Source organism: Cryptosporidium sp. chipmunk genotype I (assembly GCF_004936735.1).
Source record: "Cryptosporidium sp. chipmunk genotype I strain 37763 chromosome Unknown contig_31, whole genome shotgun sequence".
Taxonomy (NCBI): domain Eukaryota; phylum Apicomplexa; class Conoidasida; order Eucoccidiorida; family Cryptosporidiidae; genus Cryptosporidium; species Cryptosporidium sp. chipmunk genotype I.
In genome coordinates, this window is record NW_027125591.1 from 393995 (window position 1) to 410732 (window position 16738).

Sequence of the window (16738 nt, forward strand, 5' to 3'; positions counted from 1 at the left end):
CACCCACAAAATAAAATTTTTACAAACATTGAATATCTAGTAATATTTCAAGTGAGTCAAGCCTCCAGCTTTTCCATCCATTAATCACAGCTAAATCTTCGTATCCAAGCTCAATATCGTCTTTTGAGACTCTAATCTTCACACAAATTCCTTTTATATTTATTAAATTATTCTGCATCCTTACACACAATGACTGGATGTCAATTTCTGATTTGGCGCGCTCAATACAAAACCACCATCCCCACTGTGTAAAAAAACATTTTAAATTAACTCCGACTACTGAAGAGAAGACAATTATCCATATGGCCATTTTTTGCTGGTTACTATCTGTTTGAAATAGTTCTATATCAATTTCTGATAGCTTATCGTATACTTGGAAAACCGTTTTAAATGCGTCCCATCCAAAAAAATTAATCAAAATTAAATAATTACAAAATGCAATCCCATGGTTATTCATCCATTTCTTCCTAAAAATCTGCTCCATATTTTCTGGAAATTCACTTTCGGAGCTCATTTCAACTAGATATTCTATTGCAATACCAATTTGATCTTTGACATAACTAATATTAAAGGGATACAATCCAGGGTGTAATTTATAATATGAATACATTGTAAATAAATTAACAGTAACTTCTTCTGTTCCGCTAAATGTCCAAGAATTAGATTGCCTATTATGGCCTATTTCATGATATATCCCCCAATTACCTTCACTTTTCAGTGTTCTTAAATCGAGTAGCCCACCTGATTCCAGCTGTTCTTCAACAATGTCTAAGTGCGTCATTATTGGATAACCTAAAAGTGGGAACAATTTATAAACTGAACAAATAAAATAAAAACTTACCACTGTGCATATATCCATCTGAAATCTGTGTATCGCAAACTATTCTTTCCTTAGACCATTTGTAATTAAAGTAAAGCTCATTTTGAGTGTCAACAACTTTATCCCAAAACTCTAGCAAATCATCAATCATTAAACAATCTATTCTATACAAAACTCTGCTTGGAATCGTAAGAATTATTTTCTTTCCATGCAATTCTATCCAAGCAGGTAATAAATTTGAAAATTTCATGTTTGTCTCCGAAAAAATTCTTGCCCATAAATTTATGTCAGTAATTACTTTTCTATTGTCGTATGGGCAAGTATTCAGTTGCAATTTGTCAATTGTATAAATGGGAGTTAGAGTAACTTCTTTTTCGGTTAATGGTGTGAACTTGATCAATCCTATTAAACAGTTGTAGGATTCGTTTCTGTTTGATTTAATTAATGATTCTTTGGTATTCGAGACCCCATCATTTGGAATATATTCAAAATATACAATTCCTTCGCATGGGGACTCAATAGTTATGCAATTTGATTCTGAGATACTCCAATTATAAATTTTATTTATCAATGGAACCCTTCTCAATATTTTTTCTTCTTTATACCTGAGAAAATCACTGTGGCTGCCAACACGTAATTTTGATTTAATTGATAAGTAATATTTGTTTGTGGGAATAAATTCAACTCTTAAAGATTTTCTGTATTTATTGTAAACTCCGGTATTTTGCCATACAAATGGAATATTATAGACTGGGCAATACAATTCATTTGTTGATAAATTTAACTTAGTGTACGCTTCACTCAAATAAAAGTTTGTTATATTATTTTCCATTTTCCAAAATTGGTTAATATTGATCCAATGATCAAAATCATCGAAAGTGTACTTCTCGCCTTCTAAATCATAAATTTCATCTATTTTATCTTCTTTTAATCTTGAGCAAGCAATTGCCATATACAAAATATTAATTTCTTCCTCCATACTGAAAGGAGGTATTAAGTTCAAATAATTCTTCTTTTTTAGTAGCTCAGCTATTAAATTAAGAATTTTATTTTGCTCATTTGTCCTTGTATTTGTGTTTAAGTGGCATTCAATATCTTTTGTCATTATAAAGTATTCATCAGCATTTAATTTGATACTATTATCTGTTTCATTAATCAATTTGATTAACTTTTTCCAATAGTAAAATGAACTTAGAAAGTAATTTGATGGGGTTTTGACATCTACGAAATTTCCTTGATTATAAAAGTATTCGTTCGTAAAAATCATTCCCATCTCTTTATTTATATCGTTTGAAATTGAATTAGAATTTATTTTTCCACCACTGATATATTCCCATCCCCATGGACATAGCCCGACAATAAGTAATTTTCCTGAACAAATATAACTCTTAAGTATTTTTGAAGATAATTTTGTCTCATTTATTGATTTTTTTTCCTCTTTGTTACCATTGATTACTAAAATATCGATTTCATCATTAATAACACTTTTTTTGATACTTCTTAGTTCAACAGATTCGAATAATATACCTTTAGAATAACCGAAGCCGTTATTATTAACATTATTAATTAATTCTAATGAATCAAATTCTGAAAATCCTAAGAACCCAATGCACTTATCTTTTTTTGTTTCTCCTTTGAATTTATAAAAGTTCTTTAGAATAATCTTTAATACTTCATGCCCACTTTTTCCAAACAAAAAGCTTTCATGAGAAAACGATAAAATCGCCCCTTCACCGTATAAAGAAATTCCAGAACACCAGCTAAGGCTACCCCTGTTATAATTTTTTCCTCCAATCAGTCCAAAAGTTCTTTCTCCAAAACAATGAATTTGACCAGGTGTCCCATTTAATTTTATTTTTTTCAACCCTTTTAAAAGAAAATTTTTTATTAAATTTATGTTAAGCTCAATTAAACGATATCTTAAACCAAAGTTGAATAAGTCATTCTGAAATGGATTAATATTAATAATATGATGATCATCGCTTTTTAAACAAAGCATAAATAATGTGTTACTATTGCATGTTTTATGTATGTATATGCTTAAAATCATGTTGCATTGCATACTATCAATAATAATTTCAAAGTCATTAATCTCTTCCCATTGTAAATGATCTTTTGAAAAGCTCAAAAGTTCCTCCAATTCCAAGCTTAATTTGCATAATTTTAAATTACGAACAAAATCTTTATTTTTACATGAATGTATTTTTAAATGACTTTTCGTAAGACTACTCTTAAATTTTTTATTCGGAATATGAACATCAAATTTACTAAATTCAGAGCCATCACTCGGTATTAAAAACCACACATTAGGAGATATCTCCATTTTAAATCCAAGAATCTGTTAGATTCACTGAGAAAATGCAAATAATTTAGAAATATCCAGGGTCGAATGGGGAGCAATCAAAATTCAAAAAGCGAATATTGACTAAATATAAATTAATCACTAGCAAGTGTACAATTTTATTAAACAAGTGGGAAACAAGTTAAGATTTACTAAATTAAAGAAATATGTTGCAAGGTTTTGACTCAAATACCTTTTATGAATCCCGCAGTAAAACTGAAGTTCGAGAAATAATTGAGTAAAATTTACCAAATTATCTAATCTCTAAAAAGGCAGCCTTAAGGACCTTGCAGATAAATAATATAATCAAATAGTAGTACACTGCTCGATTATACTACAAACAAATTGAATTTGTTAATAATCTCATTTTATCGTAGTGTCTGGTCAATATAAATGTATTCTAGATTACAGAATATCTATGAAAATCTCATGATAGGAGCTGATATCTTATTTATACTGAAATTCGCTACGAATATAAAGAATATTATTTTCTCAAATAATCTACCATGTCTTAATAAATATAAACGGAATTGGCGGTAGGTGTGGCGGGGTGTATATTACGCTAATTATTTTGATTGTTTCTTCTTCTTCTTCTTTTTAATATGCTTAGGTACTTTTTTTAACCTTTTTTCTCTGTTCTCTTGCTTCACAATATGCTTCCATTCTTTTTTTGTAATGTTATCTGGGATTTTCCCGTTAAACTGCTTGGGAATTTGTTGCTCTTGTACGCTTTGGTCAGACCTAAGTTCCCTGTCAGTTTGCTCATTTTCAGAGCATTCATAGAGGTCTTCTTCTACGCTGTTGTTTGTGCTTGATTCCATCTCAAGACAATTATTTTTTATGTAAATGTTATCATTCTTTAAAACAACAACTTGTTCGCATTTACATTCACTTTCTTCATCAGACTCACTACAACTGAAGTAATTGTTCATATCATTATCGCAGATGAAATGCCCGTATAATAATTCTTGCCCACACTCCTTCCTTTCTAGCTCGTTTTCAAGGGTTTTTCTGTCCATAATTTGATTTAAATGAAGTGGTGTCCAAGTTTTTAAAAATATATTATTCCCCTCTTTATTTTTGGAATCTTCAAAGTTTGTATTAATGATACTATTGAAATTTTTAAACTTAGCATTATAGTATTTGCCATTAGATAAAAGGTGATAGACTGTAAAAAATAATATTGATAGAAAAACCTTTTGGTTATCAAAAGAATTTTTCATAATAATAACTTTCTGTGAATTTAAATAAGAACATTTTAATTCATATTCTCTTTCATCGCCATCAAAATTTGGCCATGTAAGATTGTCATTTTCAAGAATGTTCAATACAATACGCTTAACATTCGAAACCAATTCATCATCTGAGGAAGATATCAATTCCTCATAGAACTCAACCAGATCATTAGACTTCATCAATGTAATTAAATTATAAAGTTCTGATGGAGATAGTATTATATTTGTTGAATAGATATTCAGGTTGCTGAGTAAGTCATTCAATATTGATATTTCATCGTCTACGTCATTTTCATTAAGATTATTTACACAGTCAGAGTTTTCCTGATTTTTCCTACTTTGAAGCACCTTATTAAAGAAGATAGTTACATTTATGCAGTCTCTCTTAAGGAACTCTAAACCCAAAGGGTGATCATGCTCCATAGATTGTGAAACATCTATTACATAAACATGCCCTTTATAAAATAATGTGTTATATTCAGACATGTCCCCATGAATGAGATGACATTTGTTGAACATAACATGCATAATACCGATCATTTCAATGTAAATGCGAATCCAATTTTTTCTTCCAAGACTAATCGGTACATCCTTTAGTCTTGGAGCAGCGTTCTCAGCATTATTATTAATATCGTGTTTAATTTCACCATCATATTTTTCAAAATCTTTGCTAAAATTTTCTAAGTTAGAGCCATCTCCAATGTATGACATTACAAAAATATGCTTTTTAATATAAATGGGGATTGGGCATCGTAGTCCGGAAATAACAATTCGTTTCAAATTTCTAAACTCTTTTTCGCACCATTGAGTAACCATTTTTCTAGGGTTTTTTGACTTCAAATATCCCCTTCTAAATCTAAACTCACCTTCCACATATTTTGATCTATCCTTAAAAGTAAGTACTGAAGTCTTAAAAACTTTGATTGCTCTATTAATATAATTTAGTTTTGTGAAATTTTCAATTTCATCAAGAACATCCAAATCTTCTTGAGAAAGACAATTTCTTGTAAAAAGCTCAGATCCATAAAGTTTAAGGTCACTAAAAAATGTGGTTCCTCTATAGACATTAGCTTCCTTTCCTGTGCTGATTGTCCCATACATATTTGAAAATACACCTCTCTTTTTTGCCCTCTCTAACATCAGCATAGTCCGTCCATCAAGCGCTTGCATTACAGTAGCCCTAGTATCTCTAGTTAGACCTCTTGATCTATGCTTTTGACCCTTTTCATCGCTAGCCCTGGCCTGGTTATATGCAACTTGGTTTACTTTACAGATATCTCCAGGTAAAACATCGTATGCCAACGTTCTTCCTGAATGTTTAGTATTCATTATGTAAAAATTTGGAGTTTAAATTGTAATTTATTCCATAAAATTGTTCTGAATAACCTTTTGGCAGACTGTTTTTTCTGATGAATTATCTAAAAATATTAAAGGCAAATGTGACAGTGGCGCCTAACTTGTAGAGCATTAAAACTTAACTTGAAAATAAAAAACGATTTACCAAATAACATTAATTGATGATATCTATTAAGCCCTTAGTGTATTCGAGCATCTAAGGTATTGTTGTTCAGATGGCTCGTAGTGTTTTAAATAATAGACTAACTACTTTATACTCTAAAGAAAATAATACAAACAAGACAGTTGAGAAAAATGAACACGAAAGAAAATTGGATGAAAAAGACGATTATAATGAAAAAGAAGCCAGAAAAAGAATTAAAAAAAGCGTCAGAGATATTCTTAATGAGGAATTCGGCGTTGAATCAGATAGTTTAGGTAATTTAGGTCAAAGTTTTTCTCCCGAAGATCCACCTAAGCTTTCACTGAAACATATCGCCGGAATAGAAAATATTATAAGAGATATTGAAGAATTTATTATAAGGCCACTTAAGTTTCCAGATATTTATAGGGCTGTAGGAGTTAACTCTCCATGCGGTGTTTTGCTTCAGGGTCCGCCTGGAACAGGGAAAAGTTACCTTTCGATGTGTATAGCAGGGGAACTTGGCCTTCCATTTTTTAAATTATCCGGTCCAAATTTAATTAATGGTGTTTCTGGAGCATCTGAAGCATCTTTAAGAAAGCTTTTTGATGATGCAATTGAGATGGCACCATGCTTAATTATTATTGATGAAATTGATATTGTTACTCCAAAAAGAGAAGGGAGTAGTAGGGAAATGGAAAGACGATTAGTATCTCAGTTTGCTAATTGTTTAGATACAATTTCAGGCAAATTCGTTGTTGTTGTTGGAACCACAAGCCGTCCTGATTCGATAGATCCAATAATTAGAAGAAATGGAAGAATGGACCGTGAAATTTCAATGCCAATGCCTGATGAAAGCGCTAGGAGGGATATACTGCAAGTTTTGTGTAAAGATGTTAATGTTGACGATGGTATTGATTTTAGAATGATTTCGAGAAAAACACCAGGATTTGTGGGTGCGGATTTGAAAACTTTAATAAATGAAGCAGCATTAATTAGGGTAAATAAGCTTTACAAGAAGATTAAATTGGATAATAATATGGGTACTCAAAATACGTTATCTTTTGATTTACAAGTTCCAGAAAGTCAGGTAGTATCTGAAATTGCAGAAACTTCTTCCACAATGACAGATGAAGGGCAGCCTAACATCACTTGCTCTGAGAAATCCATATCAAATTATTCAAATCTTGAGTTAAGCTCGTGCTTTGTTTCTCATGAAGATATTTTAGAGGCTCTCCAAAATGTGACTCCAAGCTCAAGGAGAGAAGGTTTTACTACAATTCCGGATATTTCATGGGAAAATGTTGGTGCATTAAACGAATTAAGAGTTGACTTAGAGCTTAGAATCATTTCACCCATAAAAAACTCACATATATATGATAGATTTGGGCTTGAAACTCCATCAGGAGTGCTACTATATGGCCCCCCTGGTTGTGGAAAGACCCTTTTGGCAAAGGCAATTGCTAAAGAAAGTGGTGCAAACTTTATAAGTATTCGTGGCCCAGAACTACTTAATAAATATGTGGGTGAGTCAGAAAAAGCTGTAAGAACTGTATTTGAGAGAGCTAGAGCATCTGCTCCTTGCATCGTTTTTTTTGATGAGCTCGATTCACTTTGCGCAACCAGAAGTAGTGAAGGAAATGGAGCAACAGAAAGAGTTGTAAATCAACTACTTACTGAATTGGATGGCGTAGGCGAAAGGCGAAAGGTATTTGTTGTTGCCGCTACTAATAGACCAGATATCATTGACCCTGCAATGATGCGACCTGGAAGGCTGGATAGAGTTATTTATGTTCCGCTACCAAATGAAATGGGGAGACTTGATATTTTAATGAAAGTTTCTAAGAAAACTCCTTTGGCACAAGATGTTGACTTTGAGGAAATTTCCAAAAATACTCAAGGGTTTTCTGGAGCAGACCTATCACAACTTATTCGAGAAGCTACATTAAAGGCCTTGGATAAACTAAGAACAAATAATAGCTCTATTTTTTCTAACACTGATGATTTTGAGTCTAGAGTCAACAATATTTCCGGTATTGTTACACAAGACTTACTGATGAGTGTAGTTTCTGGAATGAAGCCTTCTGTTAGAGAAGAGCAGATAAACTTCTTTGAAAATCTAAAACTTGGACAGAAGTTGGCTTCAAATTAGTTAGCATTATTAATATGAAAATATATCGACTATTTATATTAATTACAGTTAAAACATTTTTTCTAATCTACCTCTATTTTTTACTATTAATTTTTTTTTGACAATTTTTTTGTTAATATGCGTTCTAGTGGTTATTGCATAATTTTTTTTTGCACACACAACGGAATTTAGTTATTTAAGAGGAAAGAAAATAATAAAAATTGAATCGGAAAACAATTAATGAGTAATTAAAGCAGTCGTAATTAAGTATAATATTCAATAAAGAAATTAGTTAAGTTTAATATTACAAATTATTTCATATAGGTTGAAGAATAAGAGATGAGAAATTCCGTGATATTCAGAATGATTATTTTTAGTTTTCTTGATTTAATTTATTCTCAAGTAAATATTATGACTGATGAATACAGGATCAAAATATTAAATATCCACAACGAATTAAGGGCTAGAGAGGCTGCTAGTGCCACATATATGATTAAGTTAGCCTATGACTACTCTTTGGAGGGATATGCAGCTAACTGGGGAATGAAATGCATGAATGGTCAATTCCAGCATTCCCCACAAACCTGGCCAAACAGAGCTAGTCCTGGTGAAAATTTGTATGCGAGCAGCGTAGACGTATCTAAATTGTCTTCTTGGGATCCTTCAAACGTAGTAAAAAGTTGGTGGGATGAAAGAGATCATTTCAACTGGAAAATGGGAGGGCCTGAAGGAGGATATCCTGTTGGGCACTGGACACAGGTTGTGAGGGCAGCAGCAAGTACTGTTGGCTGCGCTATTGTTGTTAGATGCCCTGGATCTTGGAAGACTTATGTAATTTGTCATTATGATTTTGGAAATCTCGGTTATATTCCTTATCCAAATTTTAAAGTGGACAAAAGCTTACCTCAGAAACCCTGTTCTCAATGCCCAAGTGGCTATAACTGTTGCGAAAATAATCTTTGTGTTGGAATTATTAACCCAAAAGTTCCCCCTCCTGGAGAATTGCCAATAAGATCTGGTGATGGAGCCTGTAATGATTATATGAAAAGACTGTGTAGCATAAGAAATGGAGCATGTCCACAATCCTGTCTTGATTTGGAATACCCACCTATTAAGAAAGGTTTAATTGTTCAGCAGTGCACATGCATTGAAGGAGAGTCCTCTATTTCTCCTACAATGGCGTGGCAATTTAAGCTGTGGTATAACCGTGGTAGTTGTTCAAGAGTTAAAGGAAATGACGGTTCTTCGTATTCAATGAAAAGCTTGGTGGATTCCGGGGTTGCTGAAATAGGAGCGCATGATTTAGATATTGATGTTAGTCTGAAAAATAGGAATGAAATAAAGAAAATAGGTTCTAACAGGTTTGCGAGGGATTTAAGTTTTATGGAAGAAGAACCTCATGTTGACATTAAGCATGGCCCTGGACTGGTTGCTGATGGTTCAACTGAACAAGATAACAGAGAGAACGATATTCCTACAAAAGGTAACATAAATTCTACAAATAATAATGAGTATTTTCCAAGTTATTCTAATAGTTTGGCAAAGATCCGTAGCTTATCTAATGGCGAAAAAGAAGCAATTATGTGAAGATAGATAGTTCTGAAATTAATTTCTCAGATTTTATTTTTTGAGATAAAAATTTGCTATTTATTATGGGTGCTAAATCTATATTTTTTAGATGTGCAAGCATGTAATTCGTTTGCAGGAAATTTTTTATTAAATGATTTTTTTTTTCAATGTTTATTTAACCTATGATTCGATTTTTTCATTAGTTATTTTTTCTTGTGAGAATAACTTTATTGTTGTTGCTTTATCTTTTTTTTTTCAAATATTTTCATTTCGAATGAAATGATAATCATGAAAAATAATTACTTTACCGCTCGAGTTATTTATTTATTACTATAAAAAAGAAATAAAAAATGAATATTAACAATGAGGCAAGCAATACAAGGGCAATGCAACTACACACCTTAAACAAGCTTGCACATGAGAAGAGAAATGGGAATGATGCAGTTGAAATAAGTTTGGAGTCAAATATCAATTTGAATGAAAGCTTTATGCTGAATTGTAGAGGCGAGCTTGGTAAGGCAATTAGTATCTTAGAAGAAAGTAAGGAAATTATTTATAGTGATGTAGACGAGCAGATGATAATAAAGATAAATTTCATAGAGCCTGTTTCAGTTACTAAATTTGGAATTCTAGCCTTGGATATTGAAAAAGAATCTGAGAAATTTGAAGTTCAAGACAAGCAAGAATTAGATTTGAAAGAATTTAGCAAACCTAGATTGGTAAAACTATACGTAAATTTCCCTCTTGCTGACTTCGGAGAAATTGAGGATTTGACTCCATGTTTTACCAAAGTTTTTACTGAACAGGAATTACAAGAGCCTTCAATGTTTACATTACCAGGATCGAAGTTTCACAGGTTAAAACACTTGACAATATTCATAGAGGAAAATCAGGATTGCAAGGAGAAGACATACTTCAATAAGATAAAGCTTTTAGGATATGTAATCGCTTCATGAAGTTTAAAAAGAACTATTTTAGAAAATTTAATTGTTATAGAATCCAAAATAATTGCATTAGCCCTTTGATATAGCCAAATATTTCATTTTTTCCTAATTTAGAATCTCCATAGAGTCGATCTACAAAGACTATTGGAACATCAGCAATTGAGTATCCAAATTTTGTAGCTCTAGCGATAATTTCCATTTGAAAAACGTATCCTTTACTAACCATATTGCTACCTAGTATTGATTTGAAAACGTCTCTTTTGTAAAGTCTAAAAGACCCTGTTAAATCACTTGCTTTTGGTTGAAGTAAAAAGTTGGCTATGCGAGTAAACATGAATATACATTAATTAAATCGGACTTTAAGCCATTTTTTGTCTTGAACTCACCAAGGAAGTTGGCCACCCTACTGACTAAAATTCTGTCCCATGTCCATCCGGAGACTCCACCATTTTTTATGTATCTTGACCCCGAAACAATATCAAAATCTTCAGTTTCTTGTTTTTCGATAAAATCTGCAATGTATTTTGGGTGATGGGAAAGGTCACAATCCATGAGTATAATGAAGTCACCATCAGAATGTTCAAAACCTTTCATATACGCAGTGCCTAATTAGGGTTAATATTTAACTATTTGATTTGTAAAGATTACTTACCCAGCCCCAATTTTCCCTTTCTCTTTACAAGTTTCTGAAGAAAAATATTGTGGATTTGTAAATACGAGAATATTTTTACAAAACAAACCATAACTTACAATGTTTACTTCAGGATAACATTTCTGGAGCTTTTCCACAACCTGTGCTGTACCGTCAGGACTAGAATCATCAACGATTATAATCTCCCAGTTGACAGTCCTTAAATATTTTTCAGTTTAAAATATGATTTTTTTAAAATAAATTTGATAGTTTTCAGATATAATTGAGTTACTTACAATTTACTAAAAGTTTCATGGAGAAGTTCAACCACTATACCAACATTTTCTCTTTCATTGTATGTTGGAATAATTACACTGTACATTGGACTCACCTTTGACATAATTTAATGTGAATTTAGAATATTAATTCTACAAGTGAATAAAAAAGTATGTCTCAAGATGCCGGCAAATACCTAGTTCGAATAAAATGGGAGCACTAAATTATATCAAATACTAAGATAATCAATTTTAAGAAAGTAGAGCAGTATCAGCAAACGGAAACATTTTACAGGTTATTTATTCACTAACTGCAGACAAAATTTCTTAGTGAAATGCAAAATGAAAAAACGATACTTAAAAAATTCAGCGGGAATTCCCCATATATACATGCAAATGTGTGGGGAAAGATATCAAAATTTATGTCACAATATAAAAAAGTATACAATCATAAAGTAAAAGATAGGAAATAATAGACAAAAAGTTAGCTAATACTAAGGCCAGAAGTCTGTAATAGCTGAGACGTTTCCGGATAAGTTTGTCTAAATTGATAGAATACGGAGGCAGAGTTAATTTAGCGAAAAGTGTATAAAATGTACTGGTGGCTGAATCCAATACCACCTTGCTGTGATCCTTCTCTGTTGGAGCCTGTTAAACTTCCGTTTGGAGAAAGTGACGAGTTTAATAATACTTTTTCTGGGTTAGAGAAAAGCAAGTTTGTTTTTGGAAGAAAAGGAGATTGCTCAATAAGACTTAAGGATCAGTCTATAAGTGGCCATCATTGCACGATTCACGTAGATAATACACAAAAAGGTTTGTTACTTACTGATACCAGCACAAATGGCACATTTTTAAATGGGAAAAGGTTGAGCAAGTCTGTTCCAACACAAGTAACTGATGGTGACGTAATTTCATTAACTAGGCCAAAAATTATGGACGACAATATTGCATTTCACGCAGTATTTAAACTGGTATTTTCAAGCAAGAACCCAGGATTGTCAGAGAGTGAGCCCTTAATTGACACTACCGATGTAAGGATGACGGAATCACTTTTAGATAGCAAAGTGAGCAAGGCAGCAGAAACATGTGATGATATGCCTATGGAGGATTCAACGAGTAAGAACTTCAGTGAAAAGCCACTTGAAGAAACTTCTTCCGGAAAAAAGGAGTCTACTAATATTACAAATAATGAAAGAAAGTCTACAAGGTCTTCAATGAGCTTAAGGAGTCAGGAAAGGAAGGGAAGGTTGAGCACAAAAGACGAAGGGAAAGCAGAGGAGCATGTTATTAGGCGTAGTAGAGGTAGACCAAGGACATCTGACCGCCCTGAAGTAGATGAAGTCATAAGCTTTGAGGAAGAAAGCCAAATTAGAGTCGATAAACAATCCATCGAGTGCGAGAAGAGCACAGAAGTGGTGCTGGATAAAGATGAAAAGCAAGTGAAGGAAAAAGAACAAGAGAAAGAGAACAAAACTGAAAATAAAGGGAATACATTAAAAGATGAAAGGAAAAGAGACAGAGAGGAAGCAGTTAAATTCATTACAGAGGTTGAGAAGTTGAATGAAAAGCACAATTTATCTGTTGAAAGCATTTCCCAGTTATTCGATTCCGCAACTAACGATATAATTCAACAGCCTAGTGAAATTAGAAATTCAGTTGTTTCCCAGAAGCTAGATTTGACTGAAAGCAAAGAGCTTGATAAGAGATATTCAGTAGAAGGAAACTCATTGGCATTTTCAGGTCAAAGGCAACAAATTGGGTCATCTGGAAAGAGAACTAGTGATGAATTAATGGAAAAGCTAGAGAACTTGGAGTTAATGGTTGGTAGAAAAGAAAGTTTAGAAAGAACTTTGAGGAGTGAACTTGAGGCAAGGGAAGAGGAGATTTCTAGGTTAAGGGAGGTCTTGGACCGTTCTGAGGTGAATGAGCAGCAGTTAAGGCAACAAAATATGGCTCTTCTGGAAGAGTTGCAAAAAGTACAGAGACAGAATTTAGACCTAGAGCATGAGCTAATAGATTTCCAGGAGAGATGCAGAGTATTGAATGCATCCGGGGAAGCAATGGACCAGACGATTGCCCAATTAAGTGAAGACTTGTCTTCGGTTCGCCAAGAACTTCTCTCAATGAATGAAAAATACAATCAGCAAAGCTTAGCTTTGAAATCAGTCACTCAATTAACGCAGAGAAAATGCCTGTCGATCTTACATTCACTCAAAGATATTCACCAGCTTAGCAACACTTATGCATCTGCAGGAACTGGAGTACCTTCTTCAGGAGGATCCTTTTTAGGAAGTTCTTGCACAGGATTTTCATCTGGTAGTTCAACTTTAACTCCTTGGAGAAATGGCAAGCGTTCATTAAGCACAAATTATGGTTACAATGGCGCTTTGGGAATGCCACAAACCGAACGCCCATACAAAATGAGATCCTCTCCCATTAGCTCTTCTAGAAGTAACGCGGTTGGAATTGGAGATGCTACTCTCAGCAGAAAATCGTCTTTATCTGGAAACAATTACTCGTCGTTTAGCGATGATTTCGATGGCGTCAGGAACAGTGTTTTGGGAAGTTCGAACTCTCAATGCCTTCCAAATAGTAGGTTTCTGTCAGGTTCATCTCAGTTAGAGGAGCAGCTAGTTTCATCTATTAAACCAAGTTCATTCGACGTTCAAAATTTAGGCCTCAATATAAATAAAAGTGGTGGTGAGCAAGTTCAAATAGATGAGGAACCAAAAAGTTCCAAGACCATCAGTCACAACGACTCAGAAGATAGGTCGATCGCAATTCCACAGTCATCAACATCTAGTAATGCCCTTTTAGAGAAAGTTCCCACTATTTCCAAATCCAGAAAGAGTAGTATTGTCGAAAGCTCTTTGGAATTAGAATCAGTTATGAACAAAGAAAACAGTATTGGTAATATTTAAAATCACATGATGATTTAGATAGCTCATCATCCTATTCGTAGATCTCAGGCTTCTTTAAACACTCCTTTTCCCTTATTGTACATTAAAGAGTTTCCCTTTTGAAATGAAAGCAATGAAATAAAATTAATGTATTACTCTTAAGACTTAAATATATCAAAATAACCTAGATATTATCTCTAATTAACAATCTATTTGATTTCGGGAATGTATTAAACAGCCCTGCTAGCAAATCACTCAATCATCATTTCCCTGAGGAGAATGGCTTAAACAAAAAGCGGAGTCTTCTTTGACTCCTGGATGGCTGTTATCAGTTGAAGCAGGGTCTAAATTCTCGGGACTGGTGAAACAATCTGATGGAACGACGGACATACCTAAGCTGGTGACTGTTGGGGAAATTAAAGGAGTTGATATTTCTGATTCAGATTCAGGTGTATCAATCAGTGGTGATTCAGTTAATGATGAAGGTGAGTACTCTGATGGTGGGGTTATTGGAGATGGTGGTACGGTGGTAATGGTAGTGGTAGTAGTAGTAGTAGTAGTAGTAGTAGTAGTAGTAGTAGTAGTAGTAGTAGTAGTAGTAGCGGCAGTAGTAGTGGCAGTAGTAGTAATAGTTTCATCTAAAGTAGTTACGTAATTCTTGCCATCTTCCAGACCTGACTCGAAGATTTGGTTTTCAGAAGTAGATGTTGATAAAAGCTTTCTATCAAATGTACCAATTTCGTCGAGTGACTCCTCATTGGTGTAATCCCCACCACGGGTCTCTTCATCCGGTGAATTCACCTGTTCTGGAGAAGATTCTGGAACAATAAAGCGCTCAAGTTTGGAGTAGTCTCCATTGTATATGTTATAAATGGGAGGTACTGAGACTCCTTCAATTGAAACTTCAAACTTGGAAATGATATCTGAAACTAATGTTGAGAACTCAGAGCTGAGAAGACACTTGTTTAAAGATAACACTTCTGGGCGAATTTCTCCTACTTTATTGAAAATAAGAGCATTCCAGAGAGTGGTTACTGGCTCAAATAGAGTATTTGACTTGAGACCATACATATAACCATATTCAGCATCGTCTTCAGACCAGTTAATAAATTTAAATGCTTGAACAGAATTTTCTAAAATGTAGTGAATTTTAATATATTCAGGAAGTAATTCTAAATCTGTTGCTTCGAGGTCTGCCTCTTTATCTAAATTAGAGTTTCTAATCCTCAAATGTAGATTAAATCTTTCAATACCTGCCCTTGAGTTTAAATTATAAGGAAAACCAAACATTGGTGGAGAAAGGAGTGTCCTAACGTTACCAATATCGTCGTAAAGGTAGGGTAGCCCAAATTCCTTATGGTACTTTCCGTTGTCCTTAAGCATAAACATTCTATTTACAGAAGTAAGAACATCATCAAGTATATCTGGGCATCCCTTTATTACCAATCTTAATAATAAATTAATTGTGGATTCCTCAGATAACGTCTTGAGCTCTTCAGAATTATGAGATTGGGCAACCTTAGTATTTCCATAAGCAATACGAAGAGCTGAGTAGCTTTTTGCAGCTTCTATTAAACCTTCAAGATTCAACTCAGTAGCATATGAAATCTTTGCTTCCAGTTGCCTGACCAATTGAGCCGGGCCGTGATCCCACCATTCTTCTGGAGAAGACGGTAAATCACTGTCTTGTACAGTTATCCAGTAATCGAATGCCTCCCAAGCTGCAGAAAGAACTGCTTTTCTTGAAACACTCTTAATGTCATCTAAATCCATCATCTTTTTTTTGAGCTCAACACTCTTGTTCAACACAGACTCCCATCCCAGTGGTAAAAGATTAACATCAATTCGATTAGATTTTAGGTGATGATAAATTTCTTGAATTACATCAGCGGATCTTACAAGAATAGAGTCCTTCATTTTCTTTGCCCATAGACTCAAACTAGGTAAGTCACCCCTAGAATGCAAGAGAGTAAGTTTTCTGATTACAACAAGTTCAAAGACTTTTCTTGCATAGGTAAAATCTGGCTTCTCCTCTGGACTCCAAATAACAACTTGAGGGTTTCCAGGAATAACATCATTCAAGGAAATGCTTTTTTCTCCATTTCCTAATGTAAAGCCCAGCAAAGATAAGAAAAGTAAGCCAAATCTTATAAACTTCATCCTATTAGTTTCTCTATTAATCAATGAGGTTACGCGTATATCTTCATGAATATCCTGAACGCGTTTTCTTTATTTTTGCAATTGTTATTTTTTAAAACGTTCCTCTTCTCCAATACCCGGCAAATTTTTGTATTTTTCCCAATTAAGAGGGAATTATTGCCTTGTAATATTTTACTAGATTTTTTTATTTAATTTATTGCTAGTTACTGCTTTTGAAGTTGGCGCCTAATAATTTAGAATGCTTTGCCTGTCTCG

At 33.5% G+C, this 16738-nt stretch overlaps 8 protein-coding genes across 8 annotated transcripts; 4 read left to right on the plus strand and 4 right to left on the minus strand.

Annotated features, from left to right (window-relative positions):
• Positions 1 to 19: 19 nt before the first annotated feature.
• ELE39_002738 (uncharacterized protein) lies at positions 20 to 3143 on the minus strand (the record flags this gene model as incomplete). The annotated part of the gene is made up of 2 exons (XM_067345842.1): positions 20 to 792; positions 842 to 3143. 2 exons carry the CDS (start codon positions 3141 to 3143, stop codon positions 20 to 22), a joined length of 3075 nt encoding a protein of 1024 aa, XP_067201700.1.
• A 584-nt stretch (positions 3144 to 3727) lies between these two features.
• ELE39_002740 (protein with RIO domain) lies at positions 3728 to 5725 on the minus strand (the record flags this gene model as incomplete). The annotated part of the gene is made up of 1 exon (XM_067345844.1): positions 3728 to 5725. One exon carries the CDS (start codon positions 5723 to 5725, stop codon positions 3728 to 3730), a length of 1998 nt encoding a protein of 665 aa, XP_067201702.1.
• Positions 5726 to 5967: 242 nt separating this feature from the next.
• On the plus strand, positions 5968 to 8025 carry ELE39_002741 (nuclear VCP like with 2 AAA ATpase domains; the record flags this gene model as incomplete). Its single annotated transcript, XM_067345845.1, has 1 exon — positions 5968 to 8025. The coding sequence occupies one exon, from the start codon at positions 5968 to 5970 to the stop codon at positions 8023 to 8025; it is 2058 nt and encodes a 685-aa protein (XP_067201703.1).
• A 318-nt stretch (positions 8026 to 8343) lies between these two features.
• ELE39_002742 (SCP family extracellular subfamily) lies at positions 8344 to 9591 on the plus strand (the record flags this gene model as incomplete). The annotated part of the gene is made up of 1 exon (XM_067345846.1): positions 8344 to 9591. The coding sequence occupies one exon, from the start codon at positions 8344 to 8346 to the stop codon at positions 9589 to 9591; it is 1248 nt and encodes a 415-aa protein (XP_067201704.1).
• Positions 9592 to 9923: 332 nt separating this feature from the next.
• Positions 9924 to 10529, plus strand: ELE39_002743 (Thioredoxin 1; the record flags this gene model as incomplete). The annotated part of the gene is made up of 1 exon (XM_067345847.1): positions 9924 to 10529. One exon carries the CDS (start codon positions 9924 to 9926, stop codon positions 10527 to 10529), a length of 606 nt encoding a protein of 201 aa, XP_067201705.1.
• A 34-nt stretch (positions 10530 to 10563) lies between these two features.
• Positions 10564 to 11548, minus strand: ELE39_002744 (dolichol-phosphate-mannose synthase family; the record flags this gene model as incomplete). Its single annotated transcript, XM_067345848.1, has 5 exons — positions 10564 to 10835; positions 10904 to 11122; positions 11170 to 11203; positions 11268 to 11367; positions 11445 to 11548. The coding sequence occupies 5 exons, from the start codon at positions 11546 to 11548 to the stop codon at positions 10564 to 10566; spliced, it is 729 nt and encodes a 242-aa protein (XP_067201706.1).
• A 468-nt stretch (positions 11549 to 12016) lies between these two features.
• On the plus strand, positions 12017 to 14344 carry ELE39_002745 (forkhead associated (FHA) domain within N-terminal region and central coil domain; the record flags this gene model as incomplete). Its single annotated transcript, XM_067345849.1, has 1 exon — positions 12017 to 14344. One exon carries the CDS (start codon positions 12017 to 12019, stop codon positions 14342 to 14344), a length of 2328 nt encoding a protein of 775 aa, XP_067201707.1.
• Positions 14345 to 14578: 234 nt separating this feature from the next.
• ELE39_002746 (uncharacterized protein) lies at positions 14579 to 16483 on the minus strand (the record flags this gene model as incomplete). Its single annotated transcript, XM_067345850.1, has 1 exon — positions 14579 to 16483. One exon carries the CDS (start codon positions 16481 to 16483, stop codon positions 14579 to 14581), a length of 1905 nt encoding a protein of 634 aa, XP_067201708.1.
• Positions 16484 to 16738: the final 255 nt, after the last annotated feature.